Source organism: Puma concolor, chromosome F2 (assembly GCF_028749965.1).
Source record: "Puma concolor isolate L17-30 chromosome F2, mPumCon1.1.hap2, whole genome shotgun sequence".
Taxonomy (NCBI): domain Eukaryota; kingdom Metazoa; phylum Chordata; class Mammalia; order Carnivora; family Felidae; genus Puma; species Puma concolor.
The window spans coordinates 45,644,085-45,667,787 of record NC_141684.1 but is presented as its reverse complement, the minus strand read 5'-3'; the positions used below and the strand labels follow the sequence as shown (position 1 = coordinate 45,667,787).

Below are 23,703 nucleotides of genomic sequence, written 5' to 3'. Positions count from 1 at the left end.
ATATTTATTTCCCCAGAAGTACAGCAATTTGTCCAAGGTCATATGATTCATTAGACCATTTTTACTTGGAAACAACCTCAAAATCTCAGTGTTTACAATTGCAAATATTTGTCTTTTTTGTTCATGGCTATGTAGTTGATTGTGATTTGGGTGATGTGTGCTCTCCAGCCTCTAGGTTGGGCTCAGCTCTGCTTCTCACGTAGCCTCCTGGGATCAGTGACTACTTGAAGCAAACTCTTCTGCTGGGTGTCAGAAGCATAAATCACACAGCTCAGTTAAAACCACTGTGTGCATCTTACCTGCTAGCTCTCCATTGACCAAATGAGTCACATGCCAAACCCAGTAATAGTGGGAAGGGACATGTACTCCATCCATTGTGGTAGGAGGTCCTGCAAAGTTGAAGGGCAGAGGTTGTATATGTAGAATTCTATAACAGGAAGATAGTGAAAGCTTAGGAACAATGATATAGTCTACTGTGTGTTGACTAGGAAATGACACGTCTAGGCTCCTGAGTCGAAATATAGATTGTCCTTTATGCTTTAACCATTTTGAAAACACAGCAAAACCCAAAATATCCTTCTAAGAAATTTTGACGTGACAGCCACCTTAAATTCTTTTAGGAACAATCCGGAATGGAAATGTGTTAATTAATTCCTAAATTAAAAATAAACATAGATTTTGTTTATACAGTTACAGTGTTTTCTATGATAAAGCACCCTTATTCTGATTTTTTGTAGCTGCTTCTGTGTGACTGTGCTACTACTTAGTTTCGCATCATAATTTATGCGATAAGCTTTGAGAGTTTTGCCCAAGAATGCAGAAAGAGAAGTGATTTCTAATGTAAAGTACTACCTCTTTATAATTTTGGTCTTATCTTTCTAACATTCAAAGCTAAAACAAGGCTTTGTGGTTTGAATTCAATTACATTCTCCCATCAAGAAGTATTCAATACTATTATTTCAGCAAATGCCTATGAAATAATTTTGCACAAGCTGCCATAAGGATACAGAAGGATGCCAGGATGTTTGTGCAGGGGCTCAGACCACAACTCTTCCCTCTGCACCTTTGAATAATCTCCAGGTCATGAGTTCAAGCCCCACATTGGGTGTAGAGCTTGAAAAACAATAATAAAAGCTACTTATTTTAGAAAATGTAATTACAGCAATAATAACGGCAGAACTTACATAATGCTTGCCCCGGTGCTGGACTATAGGTGTGTGTTTGTGTATATGTTCACACAGACATACGTATACTACGTATATATGCATATGCGTATGTTTGTATATATGCATATATATTCTAATTTATTCCTCACAATGACGATGTGGCCAGTGGTGATATTATTGCCATTTTAAAAATAAGGAAGCTGAGGCCAGAGGAGCCAAGTAATTTGACCATGATCTGCAGGTTCCAGAGTCTGCTCTCTTAACTGCTATGCCATGACCATATTGTCCATGTTTGCTCGGGTCAGTCCCTAGGAAAGGAGACACCAGCTACCTTACTGTGGTCAAGCCTATTATTTCCCTGGCTTCTTCCACTGTTTTGGAAGTAAGTTTAGAATTATTGATTAAAGCTTTCCTTTTTTCAGAAGAAAACTCAGCCATCTTGTGCGGTGGTAAACGTGTCTCAGCAGGAGCTGTTCTTTGACTATCAAAGACCAGTACAGGCAGCAACATAAAAACCACAGACTTGTAAGAGTGAACCCACTGGGATGCATGGATCTATGGAAATCAATAACTTAGAAAGCAATCACGTGAATATATCTCTTAAAAGGGTGCTGACTAGTCAGTGACACTGTGTGCTTCCTTCCGGGTAAAAGGAAAATTCTGAGATGCCAAAGCATTCCTGCTCTGTTTAATTGCCATCATGATTTTCCCCTCAAGGCTTATTAGAAGAAGACAACCAGTGGATGACCCAGATCAATAGACTCCAGAAATTAATTGATCGACTGGAAAAGAAGGTGGGTGCTTCCTCTTCTTTCTTCTCCCTCTCACTTTTCAGTGACCTGTTTTCCTCATTGTATTAATATATCCATGGCTGCCCCATGGATAGAATAATAGCCAGGAGCGCTGTGATGCTACAAATGACTACTTGGTAGTTATCTGGGCCTTTCTTTTTTTTAATGTTTATTTGTTCTTGAGAGAGAGAGAGAGCACATGTGAGTGGGGGAGGGTCAGAGAGAGAGAGAGGGAGACACAGAATCCGAAGCAGGCTCCAGGCTCCGAGCTGTCAGCACAGAGCCCGACGCGGGGCTCGAACTCACAAACTGTAAGATCATGGCCTGAGCCAAAGTCAGACACTTAACCGACTGAGCCACCCAGGCACCCCTGAGCCTTTCTGTTAAAGCAAATAGAGAAGCTCACATTAATTCTTGGGCCACCCATGCCTACCCCTAGTTATATGTGTAATATGTGGAGTTGCAAGTTAAATAAATGTACTGCATTGCCTGACTCTTGAGTTATCACTGCCATAGGTAGCAGGGTGCTTGAACAATGCATGTGGCAGCTCTTAGGGACGACCTGGCTGATGTCTTGGGAATGTTTCAAAGTGACTCAGGGAAATGGTTGCATGATATACTAAAAGATGAAATTACACTCTCAACCTCTAGAAAGTAGCTTCTTAACTGATGAGGGGGAGAACATCTTGATTAACAGTCCCAGAGCACTATATTGAAGGGAGAAGAGAGAATTCCCTGAAAGTAAAATGTATTGTCACTAAAATTGGAATAAATGCTTGTCTGATAACAAACTAGTGAACAAACAAACCTGTGCTATGGAGCAGTAAAATTTTAGTAAAAAGAGAGCAGCTAGAGAGGATATTCAGGAAAGGGTGATAGCATGAGTAAAGCTTAAATAGACCAGCTTAGTCTTTCATTTGGGGAAATGATAACAAATAAGATTGTGCGGATGGATGGGGCCATATTATGGATGGCATTAAATAATAGAGAAAGGGACTTGGGCTTGGCCTTGGAGACAACAGGAAGCATTTATTATTTTTCAACAGGTAAGTGACATGACCAAAGAGATCTTTTAGATAGAAAATTGGACAGCAAGCATACAAACTGGATTTAAACAGATTTAAACAGGAACATTCAAAGTCAGAGCCACCAAAGCCATCTCAAGCAGTGACATTAAAGAGCAGGTTCTAGATCTGAGCCTGCTGGGATTAGGTATGGAAAGAGACGGACCTGTATTGTATGACTGAAAAGAAAATGGCAGAGTGAAAGACTTAAAGTGAAATTAACAGGACCCCTGAGTGGGTATGATGGGTAAAGGACAGGAGTATCTCAAAGAGGAGTCTGAGGATTTGAGCCTGAGTGTCTCGCTCAATTGTGCCACTAACAGAAATGGAGAGACAAGTGAGAGATCGTGAGGTGAGGTGAGGTGAGGTGAACCGGCTTATTAGATGTGTTAATTTCAAGACCCAATAGGACACTTAGGTAGAAATGTCCAGGTAGATGTTAGTAGGTAACAAGTCAGGCCAATGGTTTAAGATCTTAAGAACTGTCTCCACAAAGATGAAACTTCCAAGTCCTGAGGTTGAGTAAGACCTCTGAAAATGAGGTTCTGTACAAGTAATCAAGTCCAGGGGAAGCGACTTTGGAGAATGCCAGCCCCTCTGGCACCATGTCACCGTCTGTCACGTTTACGTTGGCCATGTACTGGGCAAAAAACCTAAACTTAGTTGGCAGCAGTTCAGCGTTCCTCCTTCCTAATTTTATTAATTGATATGTGAGCCAAGACTAAAAATATTCACGAGAAAAATGGCGGCTATGAAAATTAGTTTTCCAATCATGGAAGGGCTGGAAATCCATGACCTCTATTTGGAAAACAGACCTTGTTAAAACATAAGAGTCTATTGTTACATAAATTTAGGTTCATTTAAAGAACACAAATACCTCCTTTTCAAATGGCTTTGAGGTGCTTGGCAAACCTGTCTTTATTTGGTGTCTTAACTTTATATAGCTATTTTTAAAGGAATAGCTTAAACTTAGGTCATGCCTTTTTTCCAACTTTAAATCAAAGTATTATCACATCTCTTTCTTCCCTAGACTTTTTCTTCCTCCCTTTCCATGAAAGGGTTTCATTTTGAGGACAATGTCTGAGAGATTTGCTGAAAGTATGATGTGATGGTCTTCAGCATTGGGTTCCAGCGGTGTGGGGCTCAGCAGGATCTGTCTTAATGAATGGAGAGGCAGTGCAAGTTCTGTTTGCTTCTACAACTTATTCTGTACTGCGAATTAGGCTTTTAGAGGAACAACTACCCGATTGCCAAACAGTAGCTAAGTGCATGTCATTTCACAGCTGACTCTCTTGTCTCCTGCAGTTTTTGGCACTAGGTTTGATCTCCCCGTTAAGAGGAAGTGTACCTGCAGTGGAGCAGGTGTTCTCTTTCTCTCCACTAAGTGTGATAGATCCTTCCTGCACTGGAAACCAGGCCCAATACCATTCACGTGAGAGGGAAAAATAATACTTGAAATCGCTAAAAATCCCTTCAGGCGTTCTATCTTTCCATTTCAGCCTCTATGAGGATTTGTGGGGATATATTGAGATTATGTTTGCTATTTTGCTCCCACTCTGCAGAAACATCTTTATGTTAAATAACAGCGACAAAACCTGTTTGATCTTCATGAAGCCCCAAGTGTATCACCAGATCACAGGGCATCCTCTTTGAAGGGGTACAACTAAGGATGTTGCGTTCATACGACTTCATTTAAGCTGTTGTTATCTTAGATCAAAGAAAGTAGACGTGAAAAGTGTACCTGAGTTGGTGTTAGGGAAAAAGTGGGCAAGGAGACCATTGTTCCAGTTTCTGTCTTTAAGATTCACTTCACATCCATATGCATTGCATCACTTCGCCTTCACAGAAAAGCTATGATTTAAATGGGGCATTCATTAGGCCATTCATTTATTCAACGAATGCTTGTTAAGCATCTACTTTATGCCAGGTATTATTCTGGCAATGGAAATGCAGCAGTGATCCAAACAGGTAAGGTCCTTCATCCAATACAGACAGATCAAAAGCAGTAAATAAATGAAACAAGATAATTTCAGAGAGGGAAAAGTACTCTGAGGACAAACTAAGGCAATATGGTGGAGATGAGGGGTTGGATACTTAAGTGGGTGATCCGGGAAGGTCGCTCTAAGGCAGTGACATTTGAGTTGAGGTATGAGAAAGGAAAAGGAGCCAGCTAGATGGTGCCCTAGGGATAGAGAACTTAAGGCAGAGGAAACACTAAAAGTGAACCCTAGGTAAGTCAAGTAACTTGTTTAAGGTTTTACTGCAAGAGAATAGCATAGCTAAAGCAACATAGCCCTGTTTTTAACAGGCTTATGTTATTTCAGACCATCTGGATTTATACCGATTTCAAGGGATTTCTTTATCTATCTGAAGGAATTATTGTGCATAATCCTCACCACCATTGTGAGGTGATATATTCTTAGAATGAAGTCCTCCGAGATTACATGCTTGGTTTCACTGGAGACATTAGCATCATCCACTGATCACGGTAGAAAATTCTAGGATCTTTTTAGTAGCCCTTCATTTTTAGAAAATATCAATAGTGTTTTCATTTGCTTTTGAGTTCACGTTTTAGTAAAGTAAAATTATCACTAGTGTGTAAATGTATTGTAGCCGTTACGCTAATGTCCATCATGATCTCCCAGGAAAAGTGGTGATCAGTACTAACAGCAAAAGAAATCAACCTACTCGTTTGTTTTTGTTTTTGTTTTTTTTTACTGTTCAACCTTTTCCCAGTTTTCATGAATCTCCTTTCTCTTTTGTTCTCTTTTAATATCATCAGTAAGCTTAAAGTAATAACAAATTGAACACCCTGAAATGGCTCTTTACCATTGATAAATGGGTAAAAGAGTCTTTATTGGAAAAACTTCATTTTTACAATCAGAATGATTCCATATCCTTTCAGATAATGAGCTGCTTTTGGCACAATATCAGCCACAAAAGAGTTACCATTCAAGTATATGATGTTTCCTCTAATTTCTGGTCCCTGCCTTCCCCATTTCTTTCTTTAAAGGATCTCAAACTTGAACCACGGGAAGAAGAAGTTATTGAAGGGAATACTAAATCTGTAAGTACTTTTCTTCTTTCTAGGTCAAAGTGTTAGAAATATGTACTTGGCAAATATCTGAAGGAAGAAAATTCTTCAAAATTAGCTACTATCTCAGTGAAATTTTGAAAAAGGAATACATAGGCATGTTTTATTTTGCACAGCTCTGTAGTAGTTTCTAAATTGTGATTTGTGAAAACCTAACAATGCCTACTTTGCAGGAGTTTTATGTAAGTATGTAGCATGTTATGTGTGTAAAATGAGAATTTTATGCACATATCAGTCAATGAGTTATTGAATAATTGAATGAATATGACCAGCAGAGAAGGGCAACATCCAAATTATGTCATAAACATTTTATAACCCCTGTAAGCCTGAGTGCCATGCCTGAGCTGAAACTTGATGCTATTTAGTATTATGTTACCCAGGGCCAGGCACACTGCAAGTGCTCAGAAATCATTTTTCAAAAACAAAGTTGACACCTAGAGAAAAAAGGAACATTTACATCCATAGGGAAAAGATGTCCATCAGCAGGGGTGGCAATTTGTGGAGATCGAAAGAAAATGGATAAAGTGATGTTAACAGGCACTGAGACCCAACAAAAAGAAATTTGTGATTGCGTAATTAAAAAGCAACGCATATATATGATTTGTTATTTTACTTTATTTTGAGGCACATATTTATAGCACATTCTGTTTGGAAAAAGTGGATCATTACATTTTTGTTTAGTGAAAATTTAAATTTTAAAATCTGGGCAACCCACAGAAAATCACTTTTTTCTTAATAACTATATTGTATACTATACAGGTCGTATAGGATCAATTGCATTTACGTGTGAAAAAGATAGGAAATACCCTTCATCTCTGTACCAGGCACTTATTCCACAGGCACTGCCTATGTGATAAAAGGTGAGGTTCACCTGTCTATCGGCTCCTACCCGTCTGTCCAAACTCACAGCACAAAGGGAGTCTTCAAAGGGGGAGCTTTGGAAGGTTCTCAGAAGAGCTTAATAACGACTATTATGATTAGAATCCTATAGATATGGACACTTTCCCCAAAGATAACCCATAGTTCGCTACATGTTCAGTGCTTCTATTCCTCCAAAGACAGGGGTGTGGTCTGTGTTAATTTCTCAGGCACCCAGAATTCTAAAGGGGTACATTTTGGTGGGAAGCTGAGAAAGAGAAGGCCGCCGAGCACGCATACTGGGAATGCTATTGGTAGAAGTCCCTTAGGGACAGGATTGTGACCTTGCAATCTTTGTATCTCTATCGTCAATTAGATTTGCATGTAGAGAACACTACACTCTAGTCCAGAAAACCGAACATAACATTTCTAATGTTGAGAGAGACCATTGTCTATTCTTATATAATTTCCTGATGTGACACTATTCTCTCGCGCTAGCTATGTGGGAGAGAAATCGTCTAAGGATTGTTTATTAAAGGTGACAGACTGTTCCATTCTCGGGTCCCTGACAGAAGAGAGGCCAACGTCAATTTTGAGAGATTCATCAACCCACACAGCATTACTAATTCAATAGTACATAAAAGTACTTACAAGAACAAAACAGGACTGGGCAAGTTGGTTCATCAGTCAATATTGTTTAAAAGCAGGAAAGGATATTCCTTAACTATTTTCAACCACCTGTAAAAGTGAGTAGCTGTGCTCTTTGGGAATACACATACAGTAATGATTTGAGCAAGTTTTTTTTTTTTTTTTTCAGAGCTGCCAGTAAGGTATTTGTCCTTAAAAGTTGTAGTTGATAGTTAGTGACAGTGACGCATCACTGTCGACTCTTATGAAACCTTCTGTATTCAGAATGACCGTAACAAATCTTCACTGTGCACAGCTGGCACTCATCGTTCCACGCTCTTCCATGTTCAGTGATTTATCTTGGTGACCCAAACCAGTAGACGTCATTGACTAGGGAGGTAGCTTGCCTTTTCCATTGGTGAATACATGAGAACTTTGAAAAATAAATTGCCCATCAGAAACCAGAGAATAAACTTCTTATGATATACTTTATTTTTTAAGTGTATTTATTTACTTTTGAGAGAGAGAGAATCCCAAGCAGGCTCTATGCTGTCAGGACAGAACCCAGTGCAGGGCTCGAACTCACAAACCACGATATCACAACCTGAGCCGAAATCAGGAGTTGGACGCTTACCCGACTGAGCCATCCAGGTGCCCCATGATATACTTAATTTTTTTTAAAGCTAATCTTTAGTGAGCCTTTACTATGTGCCAAGTGTTATCCCAAACACACACTTCTATAATTTACTTCATCCATCATTATGAGGTGGCGCCATCATTAACCCCATTTTGCAGGTGGAGAGTCAAGGTGTGGAAGGATTTAAGCCCCCTAGCTGGACCCCAGCAGTTCTCCGCCAGACCTGCACCTGCCCTGACACTGCAACAGTCCGGCTCTAGTGTTTGGTGCATTTCTGGGCACTAAAGTGGAGCTGTTCTTTGCCAGTGAGATTGGGAGCTGACAGATGACTCCTTTTCCTGAGATTTCCAGCCATGAGAGCAGAGCAGTAGTATCTGGTAGGCTTATTTAAGCACACAGCAAGAGTCCTGAAACCAACTAGCTGCCACATCTAGTTTTCTGGGACGTGAGCCATTACATAATGATGAGTCTAGGATGTGATTTCTTTCTTTTTTTTTTTTAAGGTCCTTTGTTTTTCCTCAGTGAGAAGTAACATCTATTGAGTATCTATCCTGGGCAAGATTTTTACATAATTCGATTTAATCCTCCCCAAAGCTATGATACCAAAGTACCACGGCTCCGATTTCATTTGGTGATTTCGGATGAAAAGATGGAGCCACCGGTTCAAGGCCACATAGCTAGTAAAAGTGAAGCCAAGCTTTTTTAAATGTGTACTCTCCCCTCTTAAAGAGGAAAGGAACGAGGACAAGGTGATGGGGGTAGATGAAAAACAATGAGGCAGGGCTCTAGAGTTTTCAGGACCACCTCATACCCTTCATATCCTTTCCTGGAGTGAATAGTGCGTGAATAAAATTTATTAAAGAGCTTTTAAGAATAGTCCATGACAGGGGCGCCTGGGTGGCTCAGTCAGTTGAGCATCCGGCTTTGGCTCAGGTGATGATCTCATGGTTTGTGAGTTCAAGCCCCGCATCGGGCTCTGTGCTGACATCTCGGAGCCTGGAGCCTGCTTTGGATTCTGTGTCTCCCTCTCTCTCTCTGCTCCTCCCCCACTTGTGCTCTCTCTCTCTCTCTCTCTCTCTCAAAAATAAATAAAACATTTAAAAAAATTTAAAAAAAAAGAATAGTCAATGACTAAAAACAAAAGCAACCTCTTGCTTATTTGTTGTATGAAGAACTTGGTCACCAGTTATATGCCAGGCCCTGGGGGAGAGTCTGGAGATGAAATGGTGAATATTCCAGGCTACAGGACAAACCAGAAGGAGCTGCAGTGATTAAACAAGGGTCTACAATACACTGTGATGAAGGTTATTATAGGAAAGTATAGATTTGCACAATGATGGCACACAACTTAGGAGGCCCGGGAATGCTTCCAGAATGACATAGTATTCAAAATGAAATCAAAAAGAGTAAGGAGCTTTTAAAAATATTTACTTATCCCTTACAACATTGAATTGTTCAAACGTCACACCAAAAGAACAACACTAAGGTGCTATGTAGGAATGTTAGAATGTTCCAAGTGGCTTACAACCATCATGTGACAAAGATAGCAAGTTTTGGAATTCATAATCTTACTCTTGCCATAATGAAAAAGGAAATGTACATCAGAGATAAACCCAGATCTAAACTCCAAGACTATGACTTTATGACTCATGGAAAATTGGGGGGTAACTTACTGTCTTCTAGCTGTCAAGTGCCAAGCAGGGAGTATGAATCATTGAAAGGTCATTATGATTTTTGAAGGGAGTCCAGCCAGCTCACATATCCTGGACCTGGGCAGGGGTACTGATCCACCCAAATCCTTTCTGCTTGAGGCCATTGTATGCCTCGCATGGCACTTCTTATCAAACAATTACTGGAAAAAGATGTCAATTCCCTAGATACTTTCTATATTCAAAAAGTCCTTTTTGGATTCAATATAATTTTTAGCAAGGTTTTATCCCGTTCTGGCGCTTTTCAAAAGCTCTAACATTTCTTGAGTACATTATTGTTGTTTACACCAGAATAGATTACACAACAGGAGTTTACAAATCTAGTATCTTTTTCTGCCTTTCTCCCCTCATAAAGCCTGTGAATATTTTGTGAAGCAAATGAATCCTGTCATACAATATCATGTGGATTGGGGCTTATTGCCAACTAATATGCCAGGGACTATTAGAACATAGTCTTGCTTTGCTATAGCTATTATGAGATTGAACAAGAGCACACAAGAAGGTCTGAAAACATGCTTGGAATACAACTGTGTAGTAAGTAGAGCTAGAAAACATGAACCAAATTAGTTGCATTTAAAATATTTCTGTCTCCAGAGATTTAAAAAGCTGAAATTCCTTGAAATAAAAAAAATCCAAAGGGCGCCTGGGTGGCTCAGTCGGTAACGCATCTGACTCTTGGTTTCAGCTCAGGTCATGATCTCGTGATTCGTGAGTTCAAGCCCCACACTGGGCTCCATGCTGACAGTGCAGAGTCTGCTTGGGATTCTCTCTCACACCCTCTCTCTCTGCCCCTCCTGTGCTCTCTCTCTCAAAATAAATAAATAAACTTTTTTTAAAAAAATCCAAGAAATCGGGCGCCTGGGTGGCACAGTCGGTTAAGCGTCCGACTTCAGCCAGGTCACGATCTCGCGGTCTGTGAGTTCAAGCCCCGCATCGGGCTCTGGGCTGATGGCTCAGAGCCTGGAGCCTGTTTCCGATTCTGTGTCTCCCTCTCTCTCTGCCCCTCCCCCGTTCATGCTCTGTCTCTCTCTGTCCCCCAAAAAAATAAATAAACGTTGAAAAAAAAATCCAAGAAATCAAAGGTAGATGCAACTAACCTAACGTGACTAGCAAGTACTGTTCTGTAAATGTTCCGTCATAATTCCATCATAACAAAATCCCTATAAAGTAAATAATAAAGGCAACACTACGCCTTCTAAAGCAGAGAAACAAAAATGCTCTGGGCTGGCTGTTCACACCAGATTTCAGTGAGGATCTCAGACTGTATATTTGACATAAGTGACATACAGAAATATCATTAAGGTATCAGGGCACCTTCTCTACCTCTCCCATGCTCCACATCCTACAACTTGACCTGGCCAGCCTAGAAAAGGTAAGGATTTTCTTTGGCGCTCAGAAGGTCTATTTTAAATTACCCAAGGAGATTCAGAAAGCTTCTCGTCACAGTAGTCATAACACGTAGACAGATTATCTGGACCTCGGAAGTTGTTTTCTTTGTGTAAAATATCTGAGGAAAGGAGGGAAAAGGCATGCCTTGTTTGGGTTGCAAAGTAAATTTATTTTCCAAATCATATTCACAGCCATCTATGTAAGTGAATGAATCACTTAGCTACTGCTGTGTAACAAACCACCCAAAATGAAGTGTTTTAAACCACAATTCTAGAGGTAGGCAACTTAAAGTGGGATCAAGCGGATGGTTCTTCTGGTGTCAGCTGGCCTCCTTAGGGCATCTGCAGTCAACTGCAGCCAACTGCAGCCAGCTTTGCTGATCTTGGCGGGACTTCCTTATATGTCCGGGGACTCAGCTGGGATGAATCCACTGACCCAGCTCTGTTCTCTGTGGTCTTTAATTCACCAGCATGCAGGTCGACAAAACTACAGTGTGCTGTCTATTTTTACCTATAAAGTATTATTGGAACACAGCCACACCCATTTGTTTGTTGTCTGTGGCTGCTCTCACACTAAAACAGATGGAGGAATGTGACAGGAACCTTAGGGCCCACAAAGCCTAAAATATTTATTATCTGTCCCTTCACATAAAAAGTTTGCTGACCCCTGCTCTCACAGGGCTTGTTCACATGACAGTTTCAGGGATCGGAGAGAAAGTGTGAAAACTCACAAGGGGTCTGGAGGCCTAACCATGAAACTGGCACCCTCTCACTTCTGCCATGTTCTGTTGGCCAAAGCAAGTTTATAAGGCTGGCCCAGATCTAAGGGAAGGAGAAGTAGAATCCATGTTTTCATAGAAGCACCCGAAAAGTCACATTTCAAAGGACATGCATTGCTCATGGTTCTGCTCATGATTACAAATTAGATCACATAAGAGTTGCCTTCAGACTAAAAGGAGTATGGTGGAATAGGTAGATATGAATTTATATCTCTCATTAGAAAATCCATGAGAATCGTCTGAGTCATTGTTGATCACAAATACATGATCGAGAAGTTCCTACAGATTTGTGTCAAAAGAACGTGTCCGCAGTGATTTTGGCAGAGAGGTTAACTTAAATTCCTAGTAACTGATATTAAAAACAGGTCCTGCGAGAGTCGTACAGGGGGCTGATTGTTCATTACACAATCTGAGGAGATAGTTATAGGCTTGTATCTACCTATTCTTGATCTCTGACCCTTAAAGGGAAATAAAACAAAGCTTAGTTAAAATTACTGAACTCATTAGGTAACTGGGCTATGAAAACAAATAGACCCAAATGGAGAATGATTCCAATATAATGCAAGTTTTTTCCTTGCCCAATAATCAGTTCACACAATGATTCAGGGACACGGGCTCCTCCTCTCAAGTGTGGCTCTGCCATTCCCAAGACAGGTCATTCTATCAACAGAAAAGGGGAAGAGAATGTGGGAGGGGCTCACCTCCTTCTTGAACATCTTGTCCCAAAAGCAATACACAGCACTCCTGCTCATATTCTATTGGTGAAAACTTATCAGTTGGTTACACCTAACTGCAAAGGATGATGCAACACGTGCTCTAACTGTACCTAGAAAGAAGAGGAAATGGATTTTGGTGAATAGCTTGGAGTCTTTGCCACAGTGAGCCTTCCGGTCATTAAATATTCATTCTTTTCACATATATAGAACACACCCAGAGTCTTCTCCATTACTGCTTCTGGCTCAAAGTCTAGGATCCCTGCACGATGATCAGTCCTCTCTGTAAGATCAAGATGGAGACCCTTGCGGTCTGATATACTTATGAATCAAGAAGTAAGCTATCTCCCCCCAAACACAGAGATAAAATATACAATGATAAAACCAGGCCAGGAGAAATGTCATAAAAAGTGCAATTCAGGAAAGGCATGAGTAGGAAGCATACAGCATTCACTGGTTCGTTGCAACAGTGAATTCATGCTGGGAAGGTATTTGTCAGGGAAGGAAGTTCTGTGATGGGACACTGGATCTCCATTCTGGGAGGAACCCCCTTGTCCATTGTTCTTCTTTTGAGAGTTTCTTCTCGTTTCATCAGCCTCCGTGACCACATCAAAAACAGCTCACTGGAGAGTACTGTACTCTGTAGGAGTTATGTGGTATTGATAGCTTGTGTCCCGCTCGTGTGCGTTTGGGTGCCCAAATATTACTTTAAGGCTCACTCAGAGGATTTTTGAGACTGGAATCAAGATTTATTTTTTTTTTTTTTTTTTAAATTTTTTTTTTTCAACGTTGATTTATTTTTGGGACAGAGAGAGACAGAGCATGAACGGGGGAGGGGCAGAGAGAGAGGGAGACACAGAGTCGGAAACAGGCTCCAGGCTCCGAGCCATCAGCCCAGAGCCCGACGCGGGGCTCGAACTCACGGACCGCGAGATCGTGACCTGGTTGAAGTCGGACGCTTAACCGACTGCGCCACCCAGGCGCCCCTGGAATCAAGATTTATTTGACAGTACAGTTCTGTCAAAAATTTAATAGACTTCTGGTCAGTTTACATATCGTCAGTTTCATGTGCTAGTATCGATACCTTAAGTTATTCTACACACGTTGTTTTCAAACCTTGTTGATTTCTTTACTAAACCTTATAAAGGCAAGGATTCTATCTTGATTCGTCACTGTATGCCCAGAATCCAGCACCCAGCATTTGCCTGCAGGAAAACAAAGTAGGAACAATTATTGAATACATAAAGTGCCTAACATCATACCTAGTAGATACCACCATACCTAATAGATACCATAATATCTATTGGTATTATGGTCTTCGACAATGGTAGCTATTAACAATGAAGCAAGAAACTCATCGGACAGGAGACAGCAAGCTGGGTGCTTAATTCTGGCTCTGCTGCTACACAGTGCAAGTTATTTTCCTCATATTCTGAATCATCCTTACATTCTTGCTGTTGTTTTGCACTTAAATTTTTTTTTTATTTCAGAGCACCCACGTAGGGGAGGGGGCAGGGGGAGAGAGAGAGAATCTTAAGTAGGCTTGATCCCACGACCCTGGGATCATGACCTGAGCCGAAATCAAGAGTTGGATGCTCAACCAAGTGAGCCACCCAGGAGCCCCTGTTCTGCACTTTTATAACTCACTCCCGATCCTTTTTTTTTTTTTTTTTTTGCACTTCTGTGATTCATTCCCAACCCTTGATGATAGAAGAAAGGCTTTATCCTGAGATCAAAATGCCATGAGAAGCTCACAGGCAGAACTGTAGGAAAGTCTTCAAAACTACAAGTGCTATAAAGGTGATAGGATTTGTTACAAGAAGCAATTGGCATCCAGCCCAGTGTGATCCGTTAAACATAGTCTCCATCTGACGCCATGAGATTTTGACCAGGGCCTATGGCATATCTTAGGTGGTTAGTGTTTGAGAACCCTGTGACGGCTCATGTACCTTTGGAAATGCAACTTTGAGCACACGTTTCTTGAAATTTGGTTGTTTGTAATGATGTGCGAAACATGTCTATTATCACAAAATACTTACGGTGAAGGTGGAGCTGTCCGGTGTGTGGGGTAGGACCACTCTTTAAAAATGACTACAGGCCGGTGATCCCAGCCCTGGCTGCACGTTACAGTCACCTGGGGAGGTTTTTGTAAATACCAGTGCTTGGATCTCACGTCCAGAGATTCTGATAGAAGTGCAATTTTAAAACCTCCCCAGCGCTTCAAATTGAGAACCACTGCTTTTAAAAGGGAAGTATGTCATTGGGAAGACATTCTCTTTGCACCTGCTTCGAGAGGCAAGAAGAATGTCCTGCCTGCATTACGGCTTTTATACAGTGTTGTTGCCTTGGATCGGTCAGGGTCTTCCTGTTGGTCGTATTTTCAGATGAGAATTGTTTGCCTTGTGAGGAGGGCTGGGCTGGGCTGCAGGGGGTCAGCTTCAGCAAGGCTCCAGAGCAGTGACACTTGCCTCTTCCTCCGCAGCACATCATGCTTGTGCAGCGTCAGATGTCTGTGATAGAGGAGGACCTGGAAGAATTCCAGCTTGCTCTGAAACACTATGTAGAGAGTGCTTCTTCCCAAAGCGGCTGTTTGCGGTAAGTGCTCCCTCGCGTGCAGGATGAAGGTGGGGCCGGCAGAAAGGCATTTGAGAATTTCCTTGTGTTTCTGTTGATTATTCCAGCCTTCCGGGTGATGCATTTTGGCAGACTTTAGCTGGATGTTGCTCTTTTATTCTTGGGCTCTGTATGGATTTTGATCACTGGGGGCACCAAGGGAGATAAAACGGAGAGCATGATTTGAAACGGAGAATTTTGCATAGACTGAAATCTCCCCTTTTGCCTCCAGGCAGGCCCACGCTGATTTAAAATCACCTCTGGTAGATAAGGCCCCAAGTCCAGTACATCTAGCTCTGATTGCTCCCTTGGCAACATGCCCCATATCCTAATAATCATTTCAGCCATTATGAAACTGCACAATATCTGAAGTCTTGATTACAGGTCATTTAGAAAAAAAACAAAAAAACAAAAAAACAACCTCTTTCCATAGCCGCCCCAGCTCAGGCTTCAATTATCTTAGGCTACTAAAATTTATGATCTATTCCTCATTTTCAGTTTCTCTACTCCAAGTGGTCCAACAAACAGTTACTAGAAAAATTTTTCCAGAAACAGTTATTATAAACTGTTCCCTTAATCAGGAACTGCAGTAACTCTCTGAGGGTCTTAACCAAGGGCTAGCTGTTTCTCTGGCGCTGTGTTTGTCCGACTCGAGAATCCATAGCACTGCTACCATTGTCTCTCCCTCACTGGAGCTTGCCCAGCTGCCCACTGCCTTTCCAGCATAATCCGTGCCTCTGGCCCGGCCATTTTCCCTCCCAGAAATGCATGGCCAGCTGGTAGGTCTTGGCCAAGCCCACATTCTGCCTCGAGTCCAAAGCCCAGCCCCAGACTCACCTGCTTCTGGAAAACAACCACAACCGGAATACCCCTGCCTCAGGAGCTGGTTTAAACTGCATTTCATAATGCTTTTCAAGTATTCCTTCGGTAAAGCTCTTAAATGCATGTGTGCATACGTGTGTATTACACACACGCATAGAAACTCCTGCTTTATGTCTCTGAGTACTTCGGTGTTACTCCCAGTAATTCTGTTTTATTCATGCTCCAACAGAATACCTCCCCAGTTAAGAAGTCTGGCTCTGGAGTTAAAATTGGGATCGTATTCGTTTTGTGATTTAGGGAAAGATCCTTATTGGCTCTAAGCTTCTGTTCCTCATCTCGAACTTCCTAAGGTGATTGTGAGGGATTAACTGAGTGCTTGGCCCAGAGGGGCCCAGAGACCGTGAGCTGGGGTTGCTATTGCTTCCTCATCTGGCTGGCTGACCTCTGACCCACTCTCTGGCATTTAAGGGGACTTGCTCAGCGCTGTTTAGGGCAGACGCTCACCATCTTCCAGTCATGCCATTGTAAGAGAAACACAGGAGATGCTGAGCTTGCTTTGTTGTTGTTGTCGTCGTCCTACTTCACACCAAACTCAGAAGGGCTCACATTGAAACCATTGTAGTCCTTTTAGTTCAGTGACCTAGGGATTTGCCAAAGTGAGAGTCTATATAGCTTTAAAAGCCTACTCACGTAAAACTGGAAGTGACTGCTTGGAAAATGCAAAAAGAGTGTGATGTGTGTGTGTGTGTGTGCGTGTGTGTGCGCGCGCACGTGTGCACCTGTACACCATCCAGTACAGAAAGTAGAGCACGGTACTAGCCAAAGAAATGGGAACATAGAGCAGATCAAGTCTGGTTTGGTTATCACAATCTCCAGGGATGGTTTAGCCTTCTTGCATTTATAAATAGGGCACAACGTTTGCTTATTTTTTAGGGTTCAGAGATACTGCTTTAATGTGTGTGGGACAAAGGGCCTGAAGCCAGGCGGATGGCCCTGGCGGGGGGCGGGGGGGGGGGGGGGGGAAGCAGGTGTGGGAGAGCAGCTGAGTAGATAGATCTGTGCTGCCTGCCACGGACTCTGTCCTCTCAGCAGCCAAGGAAAATTGCTCCCTCGGCTCCAGCTGTGAAGAACAGGGAGGGAGAGGATCCTCTTCCAGGGAGATAAATGGAGACTCAGCTTCTCCTCTTCCCTTGCACGACCGGTTTGTTTTTTAAGGACTCTTGACTCACTTATTGCCGATTTTTCAGCTGATTTCCTTCTTTTACTGAAATTCTCAAAAAGTAGACTTCATCAGACGGAAGGAGCGTCAGAGAACCACTCCACATGGGTGCAAACCATATGGAGTATACGTTATGCTGGCACGCCTGTCTAAATTCAGTTGCGCCGTTAATCCAATTCAGTCTCCTGTCTGCATCCATCGATGGGCAAATGGGCCGCTCACGCTGTCAGTTATGCTCCACCGTGCCCTGCACTGTTGCCTTGGGCTTGGCTGATACAATAAAACTCTGAGAATTACCACTTTTGCAGATTCTTCTCCCATAATGTTAGGCTCAGCTTCACCATGGCTAGATAGGAAATGCCGCTGTAACACAGAGTAGGAATTAAGGATTTGCTACTAGGTTAAGCAGTTTGTGTCCATGCTCTTATTTCTTCTTCACTGCAGTGATCTGATGTATTACCTCCAGTTAAGGAGGAAATACGCTCAGATACATTAACCATCTTGCCCAAGTGTGTCTGACTCCAAAACCCACATTTAATCCTTCTTCCCCGTATTTGGTCATCGTTGAATTAAATTTTCCTAGACTTTCTGTGGTTAACCATGGGTAGAATGGACAAGATCCCTTCTGTTCCAATTACAGGGTCTTATTTTCTTAAATTCCGGCAACTGAATTAGAGAGGCTTTTGCCCTGAAGGTACTTGACTATAAGACTTAGCTGTTTAGGGGCTGACAGAGCCCTTGTCGGAGTATTAGTCAATTGAGTTTTAAAATGAGTTGTTAGTGGAAAAGCCAAGCGGATCAGTTGTGTGATCCGTCTATTATACACACGCACACACGTGTGCATGTGCACTGTTTGATGATCTTTTCGCTTATTTTGTAATCATGAAGGCTTATTAATCCCTGGGGGGAGGCACCAATCGAATATATGTGTGTATTCTTATAACCATGCTTGATACTGGGAAAAATGAGAAGAGTTTCTGCTTTCAAGGGTCTTAGAATCCGGTTGGGAAAATCAGTTACTCATTCATGGCCTAAAATTTCACTGCTGCTAAGTAGAATAAAAGGTTTTCTGAAGTCACTCTCAGATGTGAATTCTAGAATTTGTCTGTATTCTAAACTCTATGTCAAGGGCTCAGGAAACTTGAATGTGGAATTGTATTAGAATTGACCCTGAACTTTACCATGGCCAAAGAATCATCTGGCGTATCATTTATCAGCATTTTTATGTAGGTGAAATAAATTGGTGGCTGGATCTTCGTGTGGAGAAGTGGAGATTGTCCCTCCTGATGGGCCTTTTCTCCTGTGGTTAGGTTCTGTGAGTTAATGTAGGACATATGGGGAAAGCAGGAAGCCAAGAGGAAGAGAGTTTTTCCATGAAGAGCCAGCTGCCTTTGGTAACTGATCTTCAACCCCAATTGTTCCTGACCACATCCTTTCCCCTAGAAACTGTTTCACTGCCATTTTCCAGCTGCTAGGAATATTCAATCCTGGAGCTCAGGGCTGAAGCTCAGGGCTGGGCTGAAGCTCTAAGTGACTGCATCCAGGGACAGCTTGGCCAAAGAACTCTTGCTTCAGCCAGTGCATGGTAAGTATCACAGGAAGTCTGAACACATCGAGGAGCAAGACTGAAGCATATAGCCACAACTCAGCAATGTGCTATGTAATTCTAAGTTGGAAAATAATTGAAAGCTAATCATTCAAGCCCTAAGCCTTTTCAATGGAAATATTGCCAAGAGAAATGTTTCTAAAAATTATTTCATAATTAACCTTTTCTCGATGGCATTATTGCACATTGCATATGTTATCTGTATTGTACAGTCTCAAGTAGCAATGTCCTTAAACACCATTGCTATGTATTGGTCAGTTTCACTCTTACCTGAAAGCACCCAGTCAGTAGCACAATTCTGATTAGCATTTTCACCCATGTCCCTTTAAGCCAAAATCTGCACTGGCCTTTCAGCTCTATCATCTGGCTCTTTACCAGAAGACCTATAGTCAGGAAGAAAGAGAAGGGTGCAATACCAACAAGCCTTCCTTCAAGATCTGATCCTCAGGATGCAAGCATTTCCCAGAAGCCCTTGCTTCCCTGCATACATTCCTTGGCATTTCATTGGCCCAGCTCAAGTCACATGGTCGTTCCTGACTCCCGGGTAGGTGAGGATACTGGTGTCCAACAGAAAGGAGTGAGATGGTGATAACTGTCTCAGTCCAGTGCTGATGGGCTGATTGGATATATTGCAAACTCAACAATGGCAAGGTTCTGTTAAGAAAGAGGGGGGTAATAGTTGGGGCAATAGAGAGTGTTTGGTATATCATCCCCAGAGTCACTTCGACTCCCCAGAGTCCCCAGAGTAATGAAAATTACTTAATCCATGTAAAATTTTTAGACCAGGGTCTGGAACAGAGCGATACACATGTTAGCAATCATCACCATTGCTGTTAGTGTGTATAAATAATATAATGATCATCATTATTATTGGCTTGCTGCTTCTCATTTTCACAAATATGTCTTTTTTCCTTCAGTTTTTTTTTTTTTTCCTGGCCTCGTTTTCTCTCCAGTTTCTTTTACTTTTGTCATACTTCTCAGCTTTAGCACCATTGAGGATTTAGCCTTTGTAACTGCTCATCCAGTGAAAGTGCTACTTTCTTCTTGGCTATTGAGCTAATGGCTGATATGCACAAAATTTGTCAAAGACTGGGCTAAATATTCTACACGCAACACTTTACTCCTCACAGTCCTGTTATTATCACCATTTTACCGATGAGGAAACAGGTTCAGTAATGGGCCCAAAGTGACAAAGCTAACAAGTTGTAGCGAAAGGTAGGCCTGCTGGGTTGTGCTTCACACCGTGATCTCATTCCCCTGTGAGAATTATGCTAAAAGTTTTTGAATTCCTTACAGTCTTATGGATGTCTAGAAAAATGGAAGGTCCAATAGCAGGATAAGTTGGTATTTAATGTGATATGTAATATAAATGAATTAGTCTGTAGCAGGCAGTTCATGAAGAGACTAAAATGCTAGGCTGAGTATTTTAAACTTTATCCTAAAAAAGAAAAAAAGAAAACAAACCTCATGGGTTGAGATTTGTCCATTACATGGTCAAATTAAGTTCGGAGATTAGAGACCCTTTGAAACTCTTACGGAAGCTATGGATTTTCTTCCCAGAAAAGAATAGACATGCACATCAATTTGCAGCTCATTTCTGGGATTTCCAGGAACAGCCCCCTACACCCCACCAAGAGCTTATTCAAGAACTCTAGGATTAGAAAATCTTTGATTTCACTTTCCATCCAATTCCTTTGATTCTGTTATAAACCTTTTCCCTGGAATATTTGAAATTGAGCTAACAATGTTTGCTCATCATACCTTAGTTCGGCAATCCAGAGCAACAGCTTTGCGAAAAACATTAAACTATTTACCAGCAAAGAGCTAAAGGAAAATATTACAATTTCTGTGTACAGTTACCACCACCTGCTGGTCATACTTAGGTAAATCCTAAACTACATTTAGCTTGACTTTTACACTGATACATCCTCTGTTATCTTTTAAATCAATATCCTTAAAACAGTGTGGAGGTTCCTCAAAAAATTCAAAATAGAACTACCCTATGAGCCAGCAATAGCACTTTAAAGAATTTATCCAGCGGATACAGAAGTGCTGATTCATAGGGCCACATGTACCCCAATGTTTATAGCAGTGCTTTCAACAAGAACCAAATTACGCAAGAGCCTAAATGTCCATCAACTGATGAGTAGATAATGAAGATAGGGTTTATATATACAATGAAATACTACTTGGCAATGAGAAAGAATGAAATCCTGCCATTCGCAACAACGTGGATGGAACTAGGTGGTATTATGCTGAGTGAAATAAGTCAGAGGAAGACAGATATCATATGTTTTCACTCATATGTGGAACCTGAGAAACTTAACAGGAGTAACGGGGTAACGGAAGGGGAAAAAATAGTTACAAACAGGGAGGGAGGCAAACCATAAGAGACTCTTAAATACAGAGAACAAACTGAGGATTAATGGGGGGGAGTGGTGGGGAAGAGGGGAAAATGGGTGATGGGCACTGAGGAGACATTTGTTGGAATGAGCACTGGGTGTTGTATGTAAGCGTTGAATCACAGGAATCTACCCCCAAAACCAAGAACACACTGGATACACTGTATGTTAGCCAACTTGACAATAAATTATATTTAAAAAATAATATAAAATAAAAATAAATATCCTTGCTGTTGGTCTATACTTTCATTTTGATTTCTCATCTGAATATAATCTAAAACATTAGATTGAACAAGCTGGACTTACAGAGTTTTTTATTTTACTTTACTTTTAAATTCCAGAATAGAGGGGCGCCTGGGTGGCGCAGTCGGTTGAGCGTCCGACTTCAGCCAGGTCACGATCTCGCGGTCCGGGAGTTCGAGCCCCGCGTCAGGCTCTGGGCTGATGGCTCAGAGCCTGGAGCCTGTTTCCGATTCTGTGTCTCCCTCTCTCTCTGCCCCTCCCCCGTTCATGCTCTGTCTCTCTCTGTCCCAAAAATAAATAAACGTTGAAAAAAAAAATTAAAAAAAAAAAATAAATTCCAGAATAGTGAAAGCACAGTGTTACATTAGTTTCAGATGTACAGTATAGTGATGCAACAATTCTATACATTACTCAGCGTTGATCATGATAAGTGTGCTCTTAAACTCCTTCACCTGTTTCACCCATCTCCCCACCCACCTCCCCTCTGGTAACCATCATTTCGTTCTCTGTAGTTAAGACTTTGTTTCTTGGTTTGTCTCTTTTTTCCTTCATTTCTTTTGTTTCTTAAATTCTACATATGTGCAAAATCATAGTATTTGTCTTCCTCTGATTGACTTATTTTGCTTAGCATTATCAGGTCCATCCATGTTGTTGCAGATGGCAAGATTCCATTCTTCTTTATAGCTGGGTAACATATCCTGTTATGTGTGTGGATAAAGGTGCGATGTGTATACACACAAACACGCACATATATACACACTGCATCTTCATCCATTCATCTATCAGTGGACACTTGGGCTGCTTCTATATTTTGGCTATTGTAAATAATGCCACTGTAAACATAGGGGCGCACATATCATTTTGAATTAGTGCTTTTTTGTTCTTTGGGTAAATACCCAGTAGTGGAATTACTGGATCACATGGTAATTCTGTTTTTAATTTCTTGCAGAACCTCCACACTGTTTTCCACAGTGGCTGCACCAATTTGCATTCCCACCAACAGTGCATGACGGTTCTTTTTTTTCTCCACATCCTCACAAACACTTGTTTCTTGTGTTTTTGATTTTAGCCATTCTCCCAGGTGTGAGGTGATAACCTAATTGTGCTTTTGACTTGCATTTCCCTGATGATTAGTGATGTTGACCATCTTTTCATGTGTCTCTTGGCCATCTGGATGTCTTCTTTAGAGAAATGTCTGTTCATGTCTTCTCATTTTTTAATTGGATTATGTGTTGGGTTTTGTGTTGAGTTGTACAAGTGTTTTATATATTTTGGATACTAACCCTTCATCAGATACGTCATTTGCAAATATCGTCTCCCATTCAGTAAGTTGTCTTTTTGTTGATTGTTGACTGTGCAGAAGCTTTTTATTTTGATGTAGTCCTAACATTTGCTTTTGTTTCCCTTGCCTTACGAGACATATCTAGAAAAATGTTGCTACAGCCAATGTCAGACAAGTTACTGCCTGTGTCCTCTTCTAGGATCTTTATGGCTTCAGGTCTCACATTTAAGTCCTTGATCCATTTTGAGTTTATTTTTGTGTATGGTTTAAGAAAGTGGTCCAGTTTGATTCTTTTGCATGTAGCTGTTCACTTTTCCCAACACCCTTTGTCAAAGAGACTGTCTTTTTCCCACTGCATATTTTTGCCTCTTTTGTCAAAGATTAATTGAGCATATAATCACGGTGGGTTTATTTCTGGGTGGGGTATGCTGTTCCATTGATCTCCGTGTTTTTGTGCCAGTAGTATACTGTTTTTGATCCCAGCAGCTTAATACCAAAGCTTGAAATCTTGGATTGTGATACCTCCAGCTTTGCGTTGCTTTTCCAGGACTGCTTGGGCTATTCAGAGTCTTCTGTGGTTCCATATAAATTTTAGGATGATTTGTTCTAGTTCTGTGGAAAATGCTGTTGGTATTTTGACAGGAATTGCTTTAAATCTGTAGATTGCTCTGGGTACTATAGCCATCTTCA

General features: G+C 41.3%; 1 protein-coding gene across 2 annotated transcripts in view; it reads left to right on the top strand.

Moving 5' to 3' along the window:
• Positions 1-23,703, top strand: part of NECAB1 (N-terminal EF-hand calcium binding protein 1) — a 194,402-nt gene that overhangs the window by 158,018 nt on the left and 12,681 nt on the right. For both annotated transcript variants that reach the window (XM_086695896.1, XM_086695895.1), the window contains exons 8-10: positions 1,884-1,960; positions 6,035-6,088; positions 15,309-15,421. In XM_086695896.1, coding sequence (XP_086552022.1) covers positions 1,884-1,960; positions 6,035-6,088; positions 15,309-15,421 — 244 coding nt within the window. The remainder of the gene's footprint in view (positions 1-1,883; positions 1,961-6,034; positions 6,089-15,308; positions 15,422-23,703) is intronic.